At 43.6% G+C, this 16,819-nt stretch overlaps 1 protein-coding gene across 1 annotated transcript in view; it reads left to right on the top strand.

The window, feature by feature from the left end:
* Window positions 1–5,525: 5,525 nt before the first annotated feature.
* The window catches only part of EFCAB6 (EF-hand calcium binding domain 6), a 221,574-nt gene continuing 210,280 nt past the window's right edge, over window positions 5,526–16,819 (top strand). Inside the window, exons 1-2 of the mRNA XM_047067112.1 lie at window positions 5,526–5,664; window positions 12,464–12,675. Of these exons, the coding sequence (XP_046923068.1) occupies window positions 5,526–5,664; window positions 12,464–12,675 (351 nt within the window). The remainder of the gene's footprint in view (window positions 5,665–12,463; window positions 12,676–16,819) is intronic.

Here is a 16,819-nt window from a genome sequence, read left to right as displayed (position 1 = left end):
CTTCAGTTACCACACTGTTGCTCTGCTTTAAAGCAGAGATTCTTTTACTCTGAGTTTATGCGTACCTTGCTTAGGCTCCCCCTCTAACTTCCCAGTTCCACCAGCATGGTACCTCTTGGGGTAATCAGTACTCGTCGCATGGCTTGATCCGAAGGGCAATTTTTGGTCCTTATCTTCAATGATGATCACTGTAGCTTTTGACATGTACCATGACTCCCTCCTTGAAATATGTTCCTCGCTCAATTTCCAGGACACTTCAGGCTCCTGGTTTTTCTTGTTTCTCATTGGCAGCTCTTTTTCATCTTTTGCTGGTTCCTCCTCATCTTCTTGAATTCTGAATGTTGGAATACCCCAAAGCTCAGCTCTGACATGTTTTCTCTTTTTACACCTGCTTTAATGGTGGGCTGATCTGACATCATGCCTTATTTCCATTATATGCTGACAGTCCTCACACTTGTATCTCCAGTCCCAGACTCTTCCCCAGACTCAAGCTCAAATATCCAACTGCCTATTCAGTATCTCCCCTGGGAAAATGAACAGGTATCTCCAACTCAACATGTGCAGAATGAAACTTTTGATCTTCCCCTCAAAAGCTGTCCTTTCCCATCTCAGTTAATGGCCACTTCCTTCAGCCTTTGTCTTGCATGCCAAATCAAATCTATAAGATAATACAATTGACCTTGCCTTCAGAACATATTTAGAATATGACCATTTCTCAACACTTTTACCAAAACGACCCTGGTCCAGGCCACCATCTTTTCTTGCATGCATTATTTCAGTGGACTTATAATTGATCCCCCTGTTTCCTCCCCTGCCTCTGTAAGTCTGTTCTTGACATGTAGTCAGAGGGATCCTTTAAATGCAAAGGCCAGATCATAACCCTGTACATATTTCTCTTCTCTGTATATAACCCTCAAGTGGCTTCACATATCACTCATGGAGAGAGCCCAGCCATCACAGAAGCCTATGTGGTTTTCCTCTGTCTGACCTCCTGTTGTCTCTTTGTCCTCCCAATGGCATTGTTCTCTTCCTGGTTTCTGTCAGATCAGTGTTACCTAGTCCCCCCCACCCCCCGCTGCATTTGTCTTCACAGTACTTAACCACTTGTATCATTCACTTATTTATTGTTTGTCTTCCAGGACTAGAATATAAGGCCCACGATGTCCATGATTTTGTGTTTTGTTCATTGAACCCCAGACTTCTAGAAGGAAGCTCATTAAATATATTTTGGCTCTGTGAACACATACCAAGCCATGTTCTTCTGTAAATTTACCCATGCTATGATTCTAGGTTTCAGTTGAATTTAACTAGTTGAATAAAGATGTATGTGGGACTCCGCTGTCAGCCTCACATGGCTTCAAGCCCTGGTATTGTCCCGGCTCACAGGGACCTGTGTAAATAAGGCAGGTCTAGACCAATACCATGCTAGGAAGTCAGGGGCTGCCCAAAGAGATGTAAACCAGAGCACCAGCCAGTGTGTATTTCTTTAACGTTAAAAAAAAAATTCTGATTCATTTCTTCAATCCTGTAAACTTGAGATTCTTAAAATCTAGGGCTTTAGATATATTGTCTAGTCTGGTTCTTCATTCTCAAATAGTGCCACACACATGTATCTATTTCTGAATATTAAATAATTGTGCACTTGCATTTAAAGGTGAAGTATAATAGAGAAAACTTCTTCCCTCCCCTTCCCTTTGAAGGTTTGCTAAGTTAGGAGCCTCAGACAAGTGATGTTATAAAACTTACTTGTGCCACTAGTGCTGGATGCCTTTTATTTCCTTTTTTTAACCTAATTGCTCTGGCTAGGACCTTCAGTACAATGTTGAATAGAAGTGGTGAGAGCAGACATCCTTGCCTTGTTCCTGATTTTAGGGGGAAGGCTTTCAAGTTTTGTTCTTTTACCATTCTATACTATGATAGCTGTTGGTTTTTTACTCATGCCCTTTATTGGGTCAAGGAAGTTCCCTTCTATTCCTAGCTTGTTGAGTGTGTTTATCAAGAAAAGGCATAAGATTTTGTGAAATGCTTTTTCTGCATCTATTGAGGTGATAATTTTTTTTAAATTGTATTAATGTGGTGTATTACAGTGACTGCTTTCTATATGTTCAATCACCCTTGAGTGCCTGGGATAATCTCACCTGTTCGTGACGTCTAATTCTTTTTTAATGTCACTGGATTTGTTTGCAAGTATTTTGTTGAAGATTTTTCCTATATTCCTAAGGAATATTGGTCTTTAGCTTTCTTTAATTATGCCTCTGTCTGGATTTGGTAATGCTAGCCTCACAGAATTGTGTTGGGAAGTGTTCCCTCTTATCTGTTATTTTTTTTTCTGTTTGTTTGTTTTGGAAGAGTTTGTGAGGGATTGATTGGTTTTAATTATTCTTTAAATGTTTGCTAGAGGGGCGCCTGGGTGGCGCAGTCGGTTAAGCGTCCGACTTCAGCCAGGTCACGATCTCGCGGTCCGTGAGTTCGAGCCCCGCGTCAGGCTCTGGGCTGATGGCTCAGAGCCTGGAGCCTGTTTCCGATTCTGTGTCTCCCTCTCTCTCTGCCCCTCCCCCGTTCATGCTCTGTCTCTCTCTGTCCCAAAAATAAATAAACGTTGAAAAAAATTTTTTTAATGTTTGCTAGAACATACCAGTGAACCCATTTGGTCCTGGGCTTTTTTTTTTTTTTTTTTTTTTTGCAGGAAGTTTTTGATTTCTCATTTAATTTCTTTACTTGGTATAGGTCTATTCAGATTTTCTATTTCTTCTCCAGTCAGTTTCAGTAGCTTGTGTCTTTCTATTTTGTGTAGATTAGCTAATTAATTGGCATACAATTGTTCTAGCATTCCCTTATCCTTTTTGTTTTTATCCTTATCATTTTTTCTTAGAAAATCTATCCAGAAATGTGTCAATTTTGCTAATCTTTTCAAAGAACTAACTCTGTTTGTTCTCTCTTTTCAATTTCATTTATTTCTGCTCTAATCTTTATTATTTCCTTTATTCTGTTTATTTGGGCTTAGTTTACTCTTATTTTTCTAGTTTCTTAAAGAACAAGATTAAATTATTGATTTGAGGTTTTCTTCTTTTAAAAAATAATGCAGGCACTTTTTGGCATGTGTGCCTTCATTTTCATCCATCCAAAAGTATTTGCTAATTTCACTTGTGGTTTTTTTTTCCCTTTGATCCGTTGGGGTTATTTAAAAGTGTGTTATTTAGTTTTGACATATCTGTGAATTACTCAATTTCTTTCTGTTATGGATTTCTAATTTCATTCCAGTGTAGTTAGGGAACATCCTTTGATTATTTGTATATTTAAAAATTTTTCAAGACTTGTTTTATGTGCTAACATATGATTGAATAATGTTCCACATGCACTTGAGAAGAGTGTATATTCTACCATTGTTGGGTGGAATGTTCTTTACATGCCCGTTAGGTCTAATTGGTTTATAGTGTTGTTCAAGTCCTCTATTGTTGATTTGTACAGTTGTTCTATCCACTATTATAAGTGGCCGTTGAAGTCTTCAGCTATTATTGTTCAGATGTCAGTTTCTCCTTTCAGTTTTATCAGTTTTCGCTTCATGTATATTGGGGCTCTATTATTGGGTGCATATGTGTTTATGTTACCTTAATTTATGCTTTTTCTACTGCTCCTCTTTTTTATGTAACTTTAAGTTTCTGACTTGTATAATTCTTCCTTCTTTCTGAAGAATTTAACCTTTTTTTTTTTTTTAAAGCAGGCTTGCTGGTGACTTATCCTCAGTTTTTGTTTGTGTAAGAAAGTATTATTTGCCTTTAACTTTTGAAGGATAATTTTTCTGTATACAGAATTCTAGGTTGGTAGGTTTTTTTCCCTTTCTACACTAAATGTTTCACCTCACTGTTTCCTAGCTTGCATGGTTTCTAAAGCTATGTATGTATGAGTCTCTCTTTTTTCTTTCTTTCTTTTTCTTTCTTTCTTCTTTCTTTCTTTCTTTCTTTCTTTCTTTCTTTCTTTCTTTTTCTTTCTTTCTTCATGTTTCATAATTTTTTTATTGAAAACTAGACATTTTAAATAATGTGGCAATTTTTGAAAACATATTCTTTCCACTTGTTAAATTTTTGTTTTTGATTAGTGACTCGACTCCTCTCCTCTCCTCTCCTCTCCCCTCCTCTCCTCTCCTCTCCCCTCCCCTCCCCTCTCCTCTTGTAAGCTTCACACTCAGCACAGAGCCCAGTGCAGAGCTTGAACTCAAGCCAGGAGATCAAGACCTAGCTGAAATCAACAGCAACCCACTGAGCCACCCAGGAGCCCCTGTATAGTGACTTTTCTAAACTGACTTTGTGAAGTCTGTATTTTTTGTCACATATGACCATTGAAGTGTCTGATTGGTTAGTTTAGTGATCAGCTCATGATTGGACCGAGATTTCCTTAAATGCCTGCAAATAATAGTCTTCCAGTCTTTGCTGAGGGGCTCTTTGTGTGTATTTGAGTGTTCCTTTAATACTCTGATGGGCAGTTTAGAGACCTACCTTAGGCTTCATTTCCTGCTTGTGCAGAGCCCCAAGGTCAGCCCCAAGGTAAGAGTTTAGGGCCTGCTCCATTCTTTCCTGAGCAAGCACACAGCCCTGGGCTTGTTCACAGCTCTATATGTGTGAGTGGCTTTCTAGACTCCCAAGAATATGTGGGAGCTTCCCTATGGACATCTCATTCCCTAGATTTCCCTTTAAGGTTTTTTTGTTAGTCTATTATTTGCTCCATCTGTTATCTGATCCTTTAGGCAGCTAGAAGCCTAGACAACAGTTGCCTCTGATCTTTTTCAACAAATGCCTTTTGACAATTTCTTGTAATGGTGCTTGAAGGAGCACCAACCCCATTCTCCCCTTTCCAGCGACTGGCAGACTGCTGGATTTTCACTGAAATTGCAGGCTGTTGGTTTCAAGGCTACTGCCTATTTGGGGGCAGGGGTGGACGGGAGCAGGGGAAGTTGAAGTGCCACAAAACCTGGTGTTCATACTGAGATTCTGCCATTGTTTATGAATAAGGGCTCCCTAGATTTCTGCAAACCTTTGGTTAATTTCCAGAGTTCTGAAAAAGTTGGTTCTGGCAAGTTTTGCCAGTTTTCTTATTGTCTTCATGGAGGAGAGGATTTTCAGAGGTTCTTACTGAACCATTGTTGGCGCTCTTGCCGTCTGCTCTGCCTCTGGGATGGATATGCAGTGAGGCACTTGAGGCGAGCATAGGGAATCCAAACTTTCCATCCTTACTCCCACCAAAGGAATGAGCCAGTGGTAGTCAAGATGCGGATGGATCTTCCTACCCAAGAACTTCCTTATTTCACCATTTTTGAAAATTATTGGATCCACTAAAAACAATGAGTCTAAAATCATGACCTTGTGTTCATTTTAAGAAGAGTTTTTGAAACATTCGCTAGAAGGTCACGACTAGCATTGTTAGAGTCTCCAGCTGTCCTTTTGGAAGAAGAATAGGGAGGAGGTTGGCCACATTTGTAATGTGTGCTCAAAAGTAACGTACTCTGCTTTCTTTTATGTCACAGGGATTTAATGTGCAAAATGGCGGTTACACGGGACTGGCATATTTCGTATCCTCCCACACACAAGTTCATGAATTTAAGACCTCACTCTTCACCGTGTAGAGTGTATTCAAGGAATGGTTTCCAACATGTGTTTAGACCTTCTTCAAGTGAGTATTCATGAAGAAATAATGCTAACGGTAGATATTACTTAAGTGTGTTTAGTATGTACCAGATTCTGTACAAAAGCTGCACATATCATTTAACCACATGCAACAGAGCTATGAAGTAGACTCTCTTACTGTCCCTATATTCTTTATGGGGAAACGGAGACACAGCTCGATCAAACCACTTGCCCAGAAGTTATATAGTTTTAAAGTGGCAGGATCAAGATTTGAACCCAGACAGTGTGATTCCAAAATTACCGTGTTCCCTAGTATATCTCCTTACTTAGTTTTTCTTCATTAGGGACTCTTTATTTTAGTAGTTTCAGGGTTACAGAGAAATGTAGCTGAAGTCCAGAGAGTTCCACACACCCCTTTACTCCTCATCCCCATTCCCTACTATTGACATCTTGCATTAGTGAGGTGCATTTGCTACGATTGATGTGCCGTTATTGATATGTTGTTAGTGACCGAAGTCTGCAGTTTACAGTCGAGTTGTTCTTTGTGTTGTGCATCCTCTGGGTTTTAATAAACATATAATGGCACGTGTCCAGCATGATATCACATGGAATCATTTCACTGCACCACAAAATCCCCTGTGGTCCACGCATTCATCCCTCCCTGCCCCTAATCGGGGCAACCACTGGTCTTCTTACTGTCTCCATAGTTTTGCCTTCTCAGAATGTCATCAAGTTGGGATCATATCGTATAGAGCCTTTTGACACGGGCTTCTTTCCCTTAGCAGTACGCACTTAAGCTCCTTCCAGTCTTTTGATGAGGCAGTAGCCCAGTTTTTAACCTCTGAAAAATATGCTCTTACATGGAGGTACCATGGTTAGCTTATCTGTTCACTACTGAAAGACATCTTGGCACTCATGAATAAAGCTGCTGTAAACATTTCCATGCAGGTTTTTGTGTGGATGTAAGTTTTAAACTCGTTTGCATCTCTCAGTGTTAAAGCAGTAAAATTCAACGTAATCATTTCCCCAAAGTAGATATCTTTTCATCTCTCCCCCCTCTCCCTCTCCTTCCTTCTTTCCTGAACATTTCCTAAGCCCTGACATGTGACAAGAACTGTCATAGGTACTGAGGATAAAGAGGTGGGCCCAGCAGAGGTCCTGCCCTGATGGCACTCACAGTCCGGGGGGGGGGGGGTGGAGTAAAGAATTTTAGTGGCTTGAGGCAGACACTACCAGAACGGAAGTGCGTGTGCGGAAAGCATAGCGAGCACACAACCCGAGGTGCCAGGAGGCCTCAGAGGGGACAAAGGCACGGATGCCCTGAATTCTGCCTTGTGGGGGGGGAAAGGCATTCCTGTCAAGTCGGACTGGACACTGTGCTTCCTCCCAGTGGATCGCAGGGTCACAGGCATCTACCCGGGAGTCTGGAAATACAGATCTCCAGGTGGTCGAATGGCTGCCAAAATTTGAGCATTTCTGTTTCCAAGGGAAAAGGGGAGAATAGATGGGGGTCGGCCAGCAGCTGCCGACACCGTTCAGCAGCCCCACGTGTCCGGTGCCCTCTGGACACGTCTCAGCTGACCTTTCTTATCCTGCAGAGCAGCGTGGATCGAGGGGCGTTCCCGCCGAGCCTCTTGCCCTCTGCCACACGGGCCTTCGGAAGTGTGTGCCTGGACATCCCCGCAAGGAGCACTTGAAAGTGCGGACCTTGAAGCATCCTAACCCAGAACTTCGCCTCTTACGTCGCCTCACGCACAAGCAGTGTTCTGTTGTGTCCACTTGCCTTTCCTGAACGGGGAGGTGAACTTTGATTGTCCGGTTTGCCAGCTTTCTGTCCCTCTTTTGTGAGCCGCCTGTTGATATCCTTTGCCCGGTCCCCTGCTGTGGGCTGGTCTTCGGGTGACTCGTGGGCGCTCTCTTTGTATGGAAGGTACTAGTCCTTCACCTGCCTTACGTGCCGTCAGTGCCTGCTTTTCCCTTTGGCCACTTGCCTTCCGTTTTTACTGGTGGTAATTCTCAGTACTGAATTCCTTTTTCTTATTTAAAAGTCTCCTAGCACCTTTTGCCTCCCCGAAGGTGGGGACCACGAAGTGTTTGGCTGCCCTCTGTCTCCTGCGTGGTGGTGCACATGGAGGTGATGTACTTGCATAATTCATATTAAATGAGCGCTGTTCATGGGGAAAACCACAGACCTGGGACCCCTGTTTCCTTTTAAAACAGTTTTTTGCTTTATGTTCAAATCTGAAGGATTGCTCTGGACCCGACTTTATATTCATGAGGCTTTTCTTCTATCGTGTGCAGTCTGCGGTTAAGCAGATCAAATGAGTTTTTTCTTTTTGCTTCTGATCTTATACTTTTAATTTCCAGCTTTGCGGTGTGCTTTCAAGAACAGTTTTCCTTTTCCCCGCTGAAATCCCCTGTATATTCGGCGTGTTGTTGGGTTTGCCTGTCATCTCTTGAACGTGTTCACCGTTCCTGCTTTACACACCTGATCATTTCTCCATCTGTTCTCTCTGTGGCTCTTCTTGGTTTCGGTCTTGGTTAGGTCACCTTTTCTCATTTCACTTGTCTCGCAGTTTTAAAAAGATTTAATGGCACACGTTTGTGTGGAGCGCGGAGGAAGCCGAAGAAACTGTTGGACGCCTCTTCTCTCAGACTTCAAGTGAGATGGGCTGTCTCCATTTCATCTCCAAACTGAGCTCTCGTCTGGATTCGGTTGCAGCTGCCCCTGGTTTTCAAATGCTTTGATCTGGACATCCGCGCGCCGCCCAGTCCGGCTGCCAGGTTGGCCCTCTGCTTTACGGCGCCCCCTGCCAGTTTCGGAGCGTCTCTCGGGTGGGGGTTCTCTGTCCTCCAGCCCAGCTCCTAGTTTTCTGCTCCTGAGGAGGCCTGTCTCTGCCCTGCCTGCCTGCCTCCACTCTGCAGGTGGGCCCCTGAGGTGGGCTCAGCCTTAGGGACTCGCCTCTGCTTTCGCGCTCTGTCCTCAGCCTCTGGTGAGCAGGTGCCTTACACTCAGGGAAGAGCCTGCCCACCCGGGCCCCGTCACAGCCCCGTACCTCGTCCCCGGCAGTGGGGTGCCACTTCCACCCCCGCGGGAAGGCCCAGGAGGCCGGGCGCGGACTTGCCCTGTGGTCGAGGCCCCGCGGCCTCAGCCCATCACACCTGTCCCCGGGCGGCCGCTGAATGGTTGGTTCTTTTTCCCTCACCCCGGTCGAGAATGAATGTGCTCTGCTTCCCCTGCTCCTGCGAGGGTAAAAGGGTCCCGGGTCCGTCCCCTCTGAGGAGTGGCTTGCCCTTTCCGGAATTTAGGTTGTTGGCGTCCCTCAGTTCTCTGATGGGCTTAAAACTGAGCATCCCACTTGTTCTCATCGTTAGGGGGAGAATGACAGTCTCTTGTGACTGTTGTATATTCTAAACGGATGCAGAAAAGGTTGTCAACTTGCCCTTCGGAAAGATGATATCAATTTGTATTCCCGCCAGCCGATTATGTGAGTGTCGTTACTGCTTTCCTTTCAAACCTTGGGAGGCGCGTTAGGCACGTGAAAGAGTTTTCCTTTTACTGTCCACCAGTTTCAAACCAATATTTCTGATGACTTTTAAATTAGAATTGTTGATTGCAAAGATGGTGTTTCTTGGGAAGCAACTAAAACGAGACGTGAAAAGTCCAAAAAAAGGTTTCAAGGTGGAGACATAAATTGACAAGAGAGGCTCCTCCATGACCCTGGGGCCGGAGGAGGAGTTCGGGGCTGGGTGGGCAGAGGGCGAAACCGGGTTCACCAGCCCACGTGGAGCCATGCAGCCCCTCCCTGTGGATCGGCTGCTTCTGAGATTCCGGGGACAGAAATGGAGGGGGGGGGGGCCGGCGGGGCCCCTGGAAATCTGGGACGTTTAGGTCTCTTCACGCTGGGGGCTCCTACTCAGTCCTCTTCCCCGCATCTGCTCCCTCCCAGGTGAGCCTCTGACTCCACGTCCCCGCATCTCTACGCATCACGCATAACCAGAGCGATAGCCCCGTTCTGACTTCCCTCCTGAGCTCCAGATCGAATCTCCAGGTGCCTCTCTGACCTTTCTGCCTGGGTTCATCTGATGGGCATCTCAACCGTGAGCCGGCCAAGCAGAGCTCTTCGTTCCTGGCGTTCTCCATCTCGGTGAATAGCACCATCATTTATGTGGTTCTTCGAGCCCAGCCCCCAGTTATCCTTGGTTTCTTCAGGCTCTGCCCTGCTGAGCCGATCAATCAGCAAAACCCGTCCACTCTGTCTCTTGACTATACCTCCCATCTGTCTACTTTCCCCCCCTGCCCCACATCCAGGGCCACCACCTGGTTCAAGCCACAGATACCTCTTCTCGGACCCTTGCAATCGCCTGCTCTCTGGTCTTCTTCCTCATTTCTTGCCCCTGTGTAATCTACTCTCTACACAGCAGCCGGAGTGATTTTTGAAGACAACGTAGGTTAGAGGGGATCACCGCCCTGCTTGAACTCTCCCGAGCTTTCCCGTCGCATTTGGAGACAACCCCAGGTTCTTGTGCAGACACTGAAGCACCACCCACCCTGATCTCAGCAATTTCTGCCCTCCGTCTCACGCGACACACGCATGCTGTGTCCCCTGTAGCTTCTCGTCTGGCTGGCTCATTTTATCATTGTGGTTCAGCTCATCAAACACCTAGAGAGGACTTCCCTGACTACTGCACCTAAAACAGCTCCCCCCCTGGCTCTTCGCCTTGTTCTGTCTCACCGTCTTTGTGGCACGTGCACTGCCTACCATTATGTTATCGCTTATTGATTATCTGTTCCTTGTCTTTACTCTTTCCTCCAGATTCTAAGCTTTACAAGAGCTGATCTCCTCCGTCTGTTTCATTGTAGTACCTCAGTGCCTAGAGCATTGGCTGAAATATGATGGGTGCTCAATACATATTTTTTGAATGAATGAATGAATTATACTTCCTTAAAAGTCAGTGTTTCTCAGGGCTCCCTTCTTCTCTTCATGGCGTGCTTCCCCCATGGCTTCTACGTGGCCAGTTCCCCCACTTCTGATCTCTAAATGTTTGTGTTCAGCTTTCAAGTGGACATTCCCACTCAGAGATCCCAAAATGAATTCATTAGTTTTCCCATAAACTTTTTTCTCATCTGTTCCAGTATGTATTGCTATATACAAACTCCTGTAAATGTAGAAGGTTGGAATAGCAATTATCATATATTTTGCTCACAGATCTGCCATTGGAGCAATAGGGACTTTACCTGGTCTATTTCAACTTCTCGTTCATTCACTCCTACTTTTCCCTCCGTGCTCATCATCTTAGGGTAGACCTCCATTAATGCATGCCTGAGCATGCTGTTAGTTAACGACATGTCTCCATACTGTCACTGGGTCCTCCCCTTTCTGTCCCTTCTACATGTGATGTCAGAATTCAGTTTAAGAATGAAAATTGGGTGATGTCATTCTCTCAATGGAAGTCCCAGCTTGGTGTCCCATGACCAGAGCATGAAGCTGGATGGGAGCCCCTGGGATTTGGCTCCTGCTGACTTTCATAGTCTCGTCTCTGGGCTGATGCCTCCTATGCTTGTCCCTCCGTTTGCCTCAACTGGCTGTCCTCCACAGTACCCCCTGCTTCTAGCCTCTCTCACTCTTGGGAGCACCAAGTTCCAGTTGAAGTTGTCACCTCTTTCTTGTAAGCAGCTTTTCCTGAGACCTTCAGCCTGTCACCCCAAACCAGCCACCCTCTTTTCTAGGTCTCCAGTGGGTCCTGGTTATGTGTGCCCCTCCCCAAGGAGGCAGTGGGCATGGTGAGCGAAAGGCATCCCAGCACCTGGCATAGGCTTCCTGGGTGCTCGGCGAGCATCAGGGAAGGTGAACATCGGCGAAAGCTCATGCCAGAGAGGCATGATACCTGGATAAGAAATTCTCATTTGAAGGGAAATAACTAGAATCATCCTTCCCTGGCTCCTGCTTGTGAATGAGTTTATAAAAGAAGAGATGACATTAAAGACATTTAACACACATCCAGAATTTACTATGTAGAGCAAAGCTACTGAGAAAACTGTAGTCACCAAGCCTTTGCAATCTCATAAGTCAATAGAACAGATTTACCAAACTACCTTTCGTTTTAGGCTCCTCTTTCTTGAGTAGGTTGTAAAATATCAAAAGGGAACAATCACGTGCTCATGCTTATGAAACTGACTGACAACCATGAGTTGATTTGTACTTACTGTATTGTTCCCACGGCCGTTTCCATCTTAGACAGAGAGGATGGAGGCTGGGGTGTGTCAGCTCTCCTCTGGTGACACGGGGACCCCGGGATCTACAGCGCCACGGGCCCCCACGTGGCTGCTTTTCCTCCCAGGAAGTGCAGCCCCCCCCCCCCAGCACCTTCTGACATTCTTTCATTACCTTCCAGGGCCAGCCATTCTCATCCCTTCCTCGTCTTGGAAAGGGAAATGATCTAGATTTGAGAGTTACACGTTTTCCCCTCAAAAAGTGGCAAGGAGGTGAAAAGTGAATATGATATTTTGAAGATTTATTTGAAATGATACTGTTCTAATTGAATTTTCTTCTGAAGACCAATGTTCTTTGCTTATAATGATACATGTCCTGTACAGGGAAGATTATCTTTGCTTTGCTTTTTCTCTTTAACGTGATTACTGTTATTTTATATTGACCAGATTTCAGAGGTAAAAAACGGCCGTAGATTCGCCGTCGCAAGTCAAGCAATGCTTAGATGCGTAAAGTGAGATACAGTAGAAGAAAGAGTGTTTTAGAAGTTTGTTGGCTCCTAGTCTGCAGTGAAGTGGTTTTGGAGATCTTTGCTTTAAGCACGTCTAATAAACAACTGTATCTCTTTGACAGCCACTGCTATGGCAAATCCGATATTGTCCTTCTTAGATGTCAAACGGATTTTATTTCAAAAAATTACCGATAAAGGAGACGAGTTGAGAAAGGCCTTTCAGCTGCTCGATACCAATCACAACATGACAGTGTCGAAGAGTGAGCTGAAAAGAATTATCACAACCTTCCTGATGCCTCTCACAAGAGAACAGTTTCAAGATGTCCTGGCTCAGGTACCGTATGCACAAGCGACTTCGAATAACCCAGTTCTGGAAAAGATGGGGTTGGTTACTGCAGCGGGCATTGTGTTCTGGTTTTTCCCCCCACGGTTCCAAGTGAGTGGTTCAAGTTTTGTTTATTTTTCACAATTCAGTTTAAATCTGGCGGATGTGGGGTGATCAACATGGACGTGAGTCATGTTTTGTGTGGACCACTGGTACAGTTGTTTCCTTTAGTTTTTTTTTTTTTTTTTTAAAGGCTTCCACATAAAGAGTATTTGGTCAACTCATATTTTGGAAGTTAGTATTTTGGCATTTGTTCTTGCATTGAATGGTTATTGAGCACCTACTGTATGCTGAACCCAATGCAGAGCAATCAGATGCAGGCCTGCCCTTGAGGGGGTCCCAGTCCCATGAGACGTATTTGCAAGTGTTGCTAAGCGTGGGCATTATAGGCAGGAGAGTTACCTAAAAATGGGGTGGTTGTCCAGGAAGGCTTTGGGGAGGAAGTGGTGTTTCTGGTCGCGTTGTGATGGAGGGGTGGATATTAGCCAGATGAAAAAACAGAAGGGCATTCTAGGCAGAGAGAATAATAGCCCAGGTGAAATCATGCATGTCAGAATCAGCATGGCATGTCTATTCAGGGAACTGGGTAGTGCTGTTTGTATCAGAAGCAAAGGGATATGTGTCAAGTTGTGGACAGGGGGGCCAGTCCTGAAAAGTACCATGCAAAGGAGTTCGGCTTTTGTCCTGGAAGCCATAGGGGGCCAAGGGTTTGCAGCAGGGAAGATGCAGTTACTTGGGGAGGGATATGGAGGACAGGCCCTTGGGCCTTCCGGTGGGATACCATACCAGGGGGCTGTAAATAGTCAACATTTGGTGGGTGAGCCCTCAGGGCCTTTAAAAAAGGAATGCACAATACAATAGTAATTAAACACTCTCAAAATAAATCCATAGGGAGTGATGTCATAATATAAAGTAGAAAACTTGGTTGGGAATATCAGTAGTGTGCCTTCCAACCCAATAACCCAATTATTAATTCATACACACACAGGCACATGCACACAAACACACACACACACACAAATATACATATTTTTACTCATTCATTACTTCTTCATCAGAGTCTGGCATTTTATAGCATTTAAAAGCCTATTTCCTTCTAGAATTTGGTGACTACCTCCACCCAACTCAGTTTGCTTTCTTTTACCACAGGGGAATTATGTGTTAGGAAAACAAACAGCCCAGAGAATTTTGGGTGTTCCTGAATTCTAGTCTTAATCTCAGGGACTGGCTCTTCTTCCTTTGGCTGATTTAAAATGAAATTGTAGACCTATTTGTTGTTTCTTCTTGAGCATACCATGGTACTGTTTCAAGGATTTCTCTTCCTTTAATTTTGTTTTTGTTTGTGGGGTTTGTAGCCATTCTTCTCAAATATATATATTTTTCCTTTATCTTCTCTGAGACATTTTGGTATTGTCCCCAGGCCCTTGAGGCTCTGTTCATTTTTAAATCTTTTTTTCCTTATTTTTCAGATGAGATAAGATCTGTTGATCTGTCTTCAAGTTCAGTGGCTCTTTCTTTACATCTCTGTTCTGCTAGTAAGCTCATCCAGTGAATATTGAATATTAGACATAGTGTTTTTTCAGTTCTAGAATTTCCATTTGGTTCTTTTTTATAATTTCTATTCATATGCTTACATTTTTTTCTTCAATTATGGGCGTATTTCTTTTAACTCATAAGCAAGGTTAAAATAGCTGTTTTAAAGTCCTTGAGTGAGGGGCACCTGGGTGGCTCAGTTGGTTGCGCATCCAACTCTTGATTTCGGCTCAGCTCATGATCCCAGAGTTGTGGGATCAAGCCCCACGTTGGGCTCCATGCTGAGCACACAGCCTGCTCGAGATTCTCTTTCTCTCTCTCCCTCTGCCCTTTTCCTCCACTTGTGCTCTCTCTCTCTAAAATAAAAATTAATAAAGTCCTTGAATGATAATTCTAGTATCTGGATTGTCTCAGGGTTGGCCTGCATTGTTTTTTTTCCCTTAACGAGGGTCACATTTTTCTAGTTCTTTGTACTTGAGTGTACAGTTAAACTGTGGTTTGTGAGCATAATTCGTTCTGGAAACATGCTTGCAATCCAAAGCACTGGTATATCAAAGCAAATTTCCCCATAAGGAATAATGGAAACTCAGATAATTTGTTCCACAACCCAAAAATATTCACATGAAAATGATTACAATACTGTAATATAATACAAAATAATAAAGAAAAAATAAAGCAAAATAAATTACCCTGCACTTACTTTTGAAAACCTTCTTGGCTGGTATGAGGAGACAAGAGAGAGGAGGGTTATTGTGTAGGACGACTTTCACTATCACTAACGGAATCACTAATATCTATTGGCTCAATGGAATCTTTTTCATTTCATGCAACTTTAACAAGGAATATATCCAATAACACTTGCTTTTGCCTTCTTTTGAGGATTTCACAGAAATGTGACATTGCGTTGTCATTCAACAGATTCATCACTCGCACTGCTATAGCCTTATTTGGGTGATGCTTTTCTACAAAATTTTGCGCGGTTTCCCCCATTTTACACGTATCCATAATCTCATTTGAAGTGAGGATTCCTCTGCCTTTTTCTCCTCCTCTTCTGTGACAAGATGTAGACGTAGACTTCTTATAATATCTTGCAATTTCGGCCACTCATGTACTTTGTTCAAACTTCTTGATTTCCATCTTAACTTCCATAGTAATCTTCTTCTTCTTCTTAACACCCTTCTTTTCAATCATTTTCTGTGTGGGGGCCCTTGTATATGCTCACACGGATGTTGACTATAGTAGAGCATTAATAAACTCTTATCATATACTGTATGTAACGTAACTGGCAATTAGGCAGCAGAGGAAAGGGTCTCTATCTGCAGGCAGCCTGACCTAGAAGGAAGCAAAGCATTCCTAAGCTTGCTCTTGTCTGGAAAAGCCAAGGACTGTCTGTAGGTGCCTCGAAGTGACCAAAAATACACTGGTGCCAGTCGTGGGCACCTTCCAACGTTCTGAAAAATCACTGATTTCTGCCAAACACCGCGGCCTGAGACTGAGCATCCGAGCATGGGAGACAATCACCCACAATCCCACAGAGAGAGAGAGAGAAACCATTGGCTCAGTTGTGATCATGTGACTTTTGATGTCACGTACTACTCATATTGCAAGACATCACTCATTTATCAAGTTAAAATTTTATTAGAAATGTTTGCTCATCTTGCGGAACACTCACAGAACAAATTACTCACAATTCAAGGTTTTACTGTATTCGGATTACATCCCAGACCCGTGTTATCCAAAAGAAATGCAGCGTGAGAGGTGCCTGGCTGGCTCAGTCGGCGGAGGACGCAGCTCTTGATCTCGGGATTGTGTTCATGCTCCACACTGGGTGTAGAGATTACGTCAAACTAAAATTAAAAAAAAAATTTTTTTAATACATAGTGTATATATATATATATGTATATATGTGTATATATATATATATATATATATATGTAGTGACTCACATGTGTAACTTAAAATGTTTTAATGGCCACCTGAAAAGAAATAGGTGAAATTAATTTGAATATTTTAATTTAATGAACGTGTCCAAAATGTATCATTTCAACATGTTATCACTATTAAAAATCGACAATCAGTAGTTATTTTGCATTCTTTTCTGTGTACGGAGCCTTCAAAACCTGCTATACACTTTATACACACAGCCGACTTCAGTCTACACACTAAGTTTCCATTGGAAATACTTGATCTATATTTAGATTTCATAAAGTTTATAATTAAAATACAAGTTTCATATACTTAGTCGTTGCAAACATACTTCAAAGTTTTCCAGTCATGAGCAGGGGAGAGGCAGAGAGAGAGAGAGAGAGAGAGAGAGAGAGAGAGAGAGAGACACACAGAATCCGAAGCAGGTTCCAGGCTCTGAGCTGTCAGCACAGAGCCCGACGCGGGGCTCGAACCCACGGACCGTGAGATCGTGACCTGAGCTGAAGTCGCACGCTTAACCGTGAGCCACCCGGGTGCTCCTCGTTGAATTAATTTTAAAATTTAAATTAATGAACATGAATAAAAAGCTTCAGTTCATCAGCTGCCCTAGCCTCGGCTCAAGTGCTCAACAGCC

Source organism: Lynx rufus, unplaced genomic scaffold, assembly GCF_022079265.1.
Source record: "Lynx rufus isolate CCGP_SWC_20201006 ecotype Redwood Valley unplaced genomic scaffold, mLynRuf1.p SCAF_7, whole genome shotgun sequence".
Taxonomy (NCBI): domain Eukaryota; kingdom Metazoa; phylum Chordata; class Mammalia; order Carnivora; family Felidae; genus Lynx; species Lynx rufus.
This window is presented reverse-complemented; position numbering and strand designations above follow the sequence as displayed.